Here is a 3791-nt window from a genome sequence, read left to right on the forward strand (position 1 = left end):
ACACACACACACACACACACACACACACTCCCACACACACACACACACACACACACACACACACACACACACCTCAGGGTTAGATAGCACCCTGAGAAACTACACACACACACATTTATCATGAGCTTTAATTGGATATACACTCATTAGACCATACATTACACTCCTAAAAACACTCATTATCAATACAGCCCTTGACACACAGATCAAATTATATGCATCATGTCAGTCAAGAGCCATTTCTATTTAAATCAATATGAGATTAAACAAAATTTTGTCAGGCTGAGCCAATATAGTAGAAACAATGTATTTTAATCAAAGAACATGTCAGTTTGGGAATATGTCGTGATGCTGCTAAAAAATACAGTGGCCCCCAAAAAATATTTGGACACCTACAAATGTCTCAGTGTGGTTAAGGGGAACTGACTTTATATATAACACTTCATGTCAATAAAGTGTCCAGATACTTTTGTTGTTGTTTTTTATGCTTGAATATGATTTATATTTCCCAATAAATAATATTTATATATCCTAATAAACTAAATTAAACTCACTTTTCCATTTAAGTTGTCTTGAAATCAATAAAAAAAATATTTCTCTAAAATGCTCAAGATGATGTTTCTTACCTGCTTTGGACCGCATTGGTTCTTCCACTGGCATTTCCTGTAAGAATATTAAAGAATCATACTAAAAATAACAGAGCGGTTCATTCTAATTGTAAGCGTACACTAGCTCAAGCGGTGTAGATGCTGTTCTGTGGATTATCAAATAACCTATCGCAGCACCCAGGATCACTCAGCACATCACCTGTAATCATGTCCACCGGTGTTTCTTTGTGGCCTTGTACTGCACTAATGGCTTTTTTTGACATTCTAATTTCTTTTTTCAACCAGTTAAAACAAACATTTAGAGAAGACCTACCTGCCATAGCCGGTTTCTGACATATCCGAAGTGATTTTCAAACCTTCCTAGCTGTCCTGAGGTTAATAATTCACTAGAATTTGATAAGTTCCTGTGTGAGCGCTTCAGAGAGGAAGCAGTGTGCACACATGACCAGTGCTAGCACAAGCACGGGTGCAATTTAACACTTACAAACAGCTGGATGATGGGTTAAATCATACAAGAGGCAATCATTTTAAATGTAATGCAGAATTTGTGAAGACGGACTTTAAAAAGGAAGGTCAAAATGCAAAACTTAATGGTCCTTAAAAATAACAAATAACAACCTATTTCAGATGATAATAATACCTACGGTAGTTGCTGGAATGCATGCGGCATCAAAATATTCACAGCATCCATTACAAAGCATTTTTCGATAAAACCTGCATAAACAGAAACTGCAACCATCCAAACAAATACAGTTTGCTAAGCTAATACGCTACGATGTCATGCACAATGTAGGCGGTGCATTGGTCAGTGTGTCATCCAGGCAGCTATTGTGTTGCCAACCCACTTTCCATTCAGCTCACAAACATGTTTACAGGGTTTGGTTTCTGGGCCGCAGCACAACATCATTGAAGATTGAGCCATTAGACAGATGAATGGTACACTCGTTTAGCAAACGCTGAGTCTAATGGAGCGAATCTAATGCTGTGTCTGTTGTCTGATCAATTATAACACGGTTGTGAATGTGTTTGGCTTTAACAAACAATAAATCAGAAAACAGATTGATATGTTCTGTGTTAACGTTTGCAGAATTCATATTATCTGCTGTAACTAATTGGTACAGAAAGGGTCATCATGTTCTCTCTCGGCCTAGATAAACTGAGCCTCTAGTGGCCACAAAGAACCCTCATGAGAAAAGACAAGACTCTCATTAATATGATGCGGTCAGTTACCAGACTTCAGCAAAATGAACTGCTGCATTTAGCTCAAATTTAGACAATGACATTAAAATAAATGTATGCCATGTATCCCCACAACTTGAACTGAAACTATAATTAATAAGGTTTAAGTTTGCCTATTTTTTTTTACATCTACCTAAATGCTCCATTTATTTAAATAAAACACCATGCTGTCAGTGTCTGTATGTTTAAATAAAATAAATAAACAGTGTCCCTACACTGTTGTTGTACTCTCGCTTAATAAAAGTATTAATTTCTTTACGCTGACAAAATATTTCTGAATGGTAATATATAGCCTAGGCATATTAATAATGCATAATTCAAATGCGCCCTCGACGCGAAGCGTTTTTCAATAATTCGATGGACCAGAGTCAATCATTCCACTTATTATATTAAATCACTGTTACCACAACTAGAAACATATTGACTACATATATATAGACTTGAGCCGTTGGTATGCAGGCATGAGAGAGACAGAGAGACATTAAGTGTGTGTGAATTAGCCTACCTGTGCGTCTCTAAACTGTAGCGTCTGTACTAATAGCGAATCTGTAAGTTTAACTGCATCAAAAACAGCGACGTTACCACCTCAGCTTTTCAGTTATGATTCTTGCAAACTATTTAATCTATAAAGTCAATCGCAGGGTAGCGCGGCGCTGTCAAGAAGTGTGCATGAAAGAGAGAGAAAGAGCGAGCAGGAGAAAGCATTTTATTATCCATATATAGCAAAAGAAAAACATGTAAATTGTTTGTCATTCATTCGTTTGTTTGCTTCGTGAATTTTGGCTCATCTACTGTAGGCTGTAAGGTATGGAACTTGAAATAATTTGGCGAAGTGATATGGACATGTAATATGGTCGACAAACCTGGAACTACTTCCTCTGCGTTTCCCGGAAAATAATTGCATATTTATATATTTAACCGCCCCGTGGTGTGTATGAATGAATGAATGAATCAATCAATGCATGAATTAATGAATAAATAAATGGTAAAACTTTAGATTAGTGAACTCATGTTCACTATTAACTATAAATATAATAGTTTTCCCTCAATAAACGCATAATTTGCTTATTAATAGTAAGATAGTTGTTTGTAGTAGTTATGTTTAGGTATGGGGTTGGATTAGGGATCTAGAACATATCATGCAGAATAAGGCATTGAAATATGTGCTTTATAAGTACTAATAATCAGCCAATTATGCATGCTAATAAGTGTTCCCTAACCTAAAGTGTTACTAACTAAATAAATACATTTTATTTAATATCTTAATAAACATGTTTGCATAACCAGCTGGCGAGAGCAAATTTTTATTTCAATATGTGGATTGTACAGATGTAACAACATTTCTGGATTAAATGTTTGGAAAAACGAGGGGGGGGCGGCAGAACAAAAACACGCAAAGGCATATCAGAGCATCTGTGTATTTTATTCACATATGTTACATTTTGCATTAAATGTCATTAAAAGTCACCCTTTCTGAGATGACATCATAAAGTCTGAATCAGCACCTACAGTAATGTACTGTATTGCTGCCTGCCTGACAAGCATTCACCGCAGGAGAACACACCAGCATTATCTACCCATCACACTTAGCACAACTGTCTGTCTATACAAAGTGGGGAAGGAGAGAAAATAACTCAAAGAAAAAAACAAAAACAGCAGCATGCAAGAAATCAAGACAAAATAAAGAAAAGAAGCAAACTTCAAGTGCACTGAAAACATCCTCCCTTCAGCATGGCATTATTGCGGCAATGATAATCAATACTTACCAATCAAACTGATCAATACAAATCAAACATGCTTTTTTTTCTCCTTTAAATCAGTGCTTAAATGTCTGAATGTGTGTATATGTGTGTGTTGTGTTGTGGGTGCGTCTGTCTTCAGTAAGAAACAAACAAAAGGCAAAATGCCCTCAATATAGCCGGATGTTGCATGTATCACTATAAT

General features: G+C 36.1%; 1 protein-coding gene across 1 annotated transcript in view; it reads right to left on the reverse strand.

Moving 5' to 3' along the window:
• The window catches only part of myo3b (myosin IIIB), a 117235-nt gene extending 116256 nt beyond the window's left edge, over positions 1-979 (reverse strand). Inside the window, exons 1-2 of the mRNA XM_016464173.1 lie at positions 922-979; positions 627-663 (exon numbers count right to left, since the gene is read on the reverse strand). Coding sequence (XP_016319659.1) covers positions 627-663; positions 922-928 — 44 coding nt within the window. The 5' untranslated portion in view covers positions 929-979. The remainder of the gene's footprint in view (positions 1-626; positions 664-921) is intronic.
• Between the last annotated feature and the right edge of the window lie 2812 nt (positions 980-3791).

This window comes from Sinocyclocheilus anshuiensis, unplaced genomic scaffold (genome assembly GCF_001515605.1).
Source record: "Sinocyclocheilus anshuiensis isolate Anshui unplaced genomic scaffold, SAMN03320099.WGS_v1.1 scaffold284, whole genome shotgun sequence".
In the NCBI taxonomy this organism is placed as follows: Eukaryota; Metazoa; Chordata; class Actinopteri; order Cypriniformes; family Cyprinidae; genus Sinocyclocheilus; species Sinocyclocheilus anshuiensis.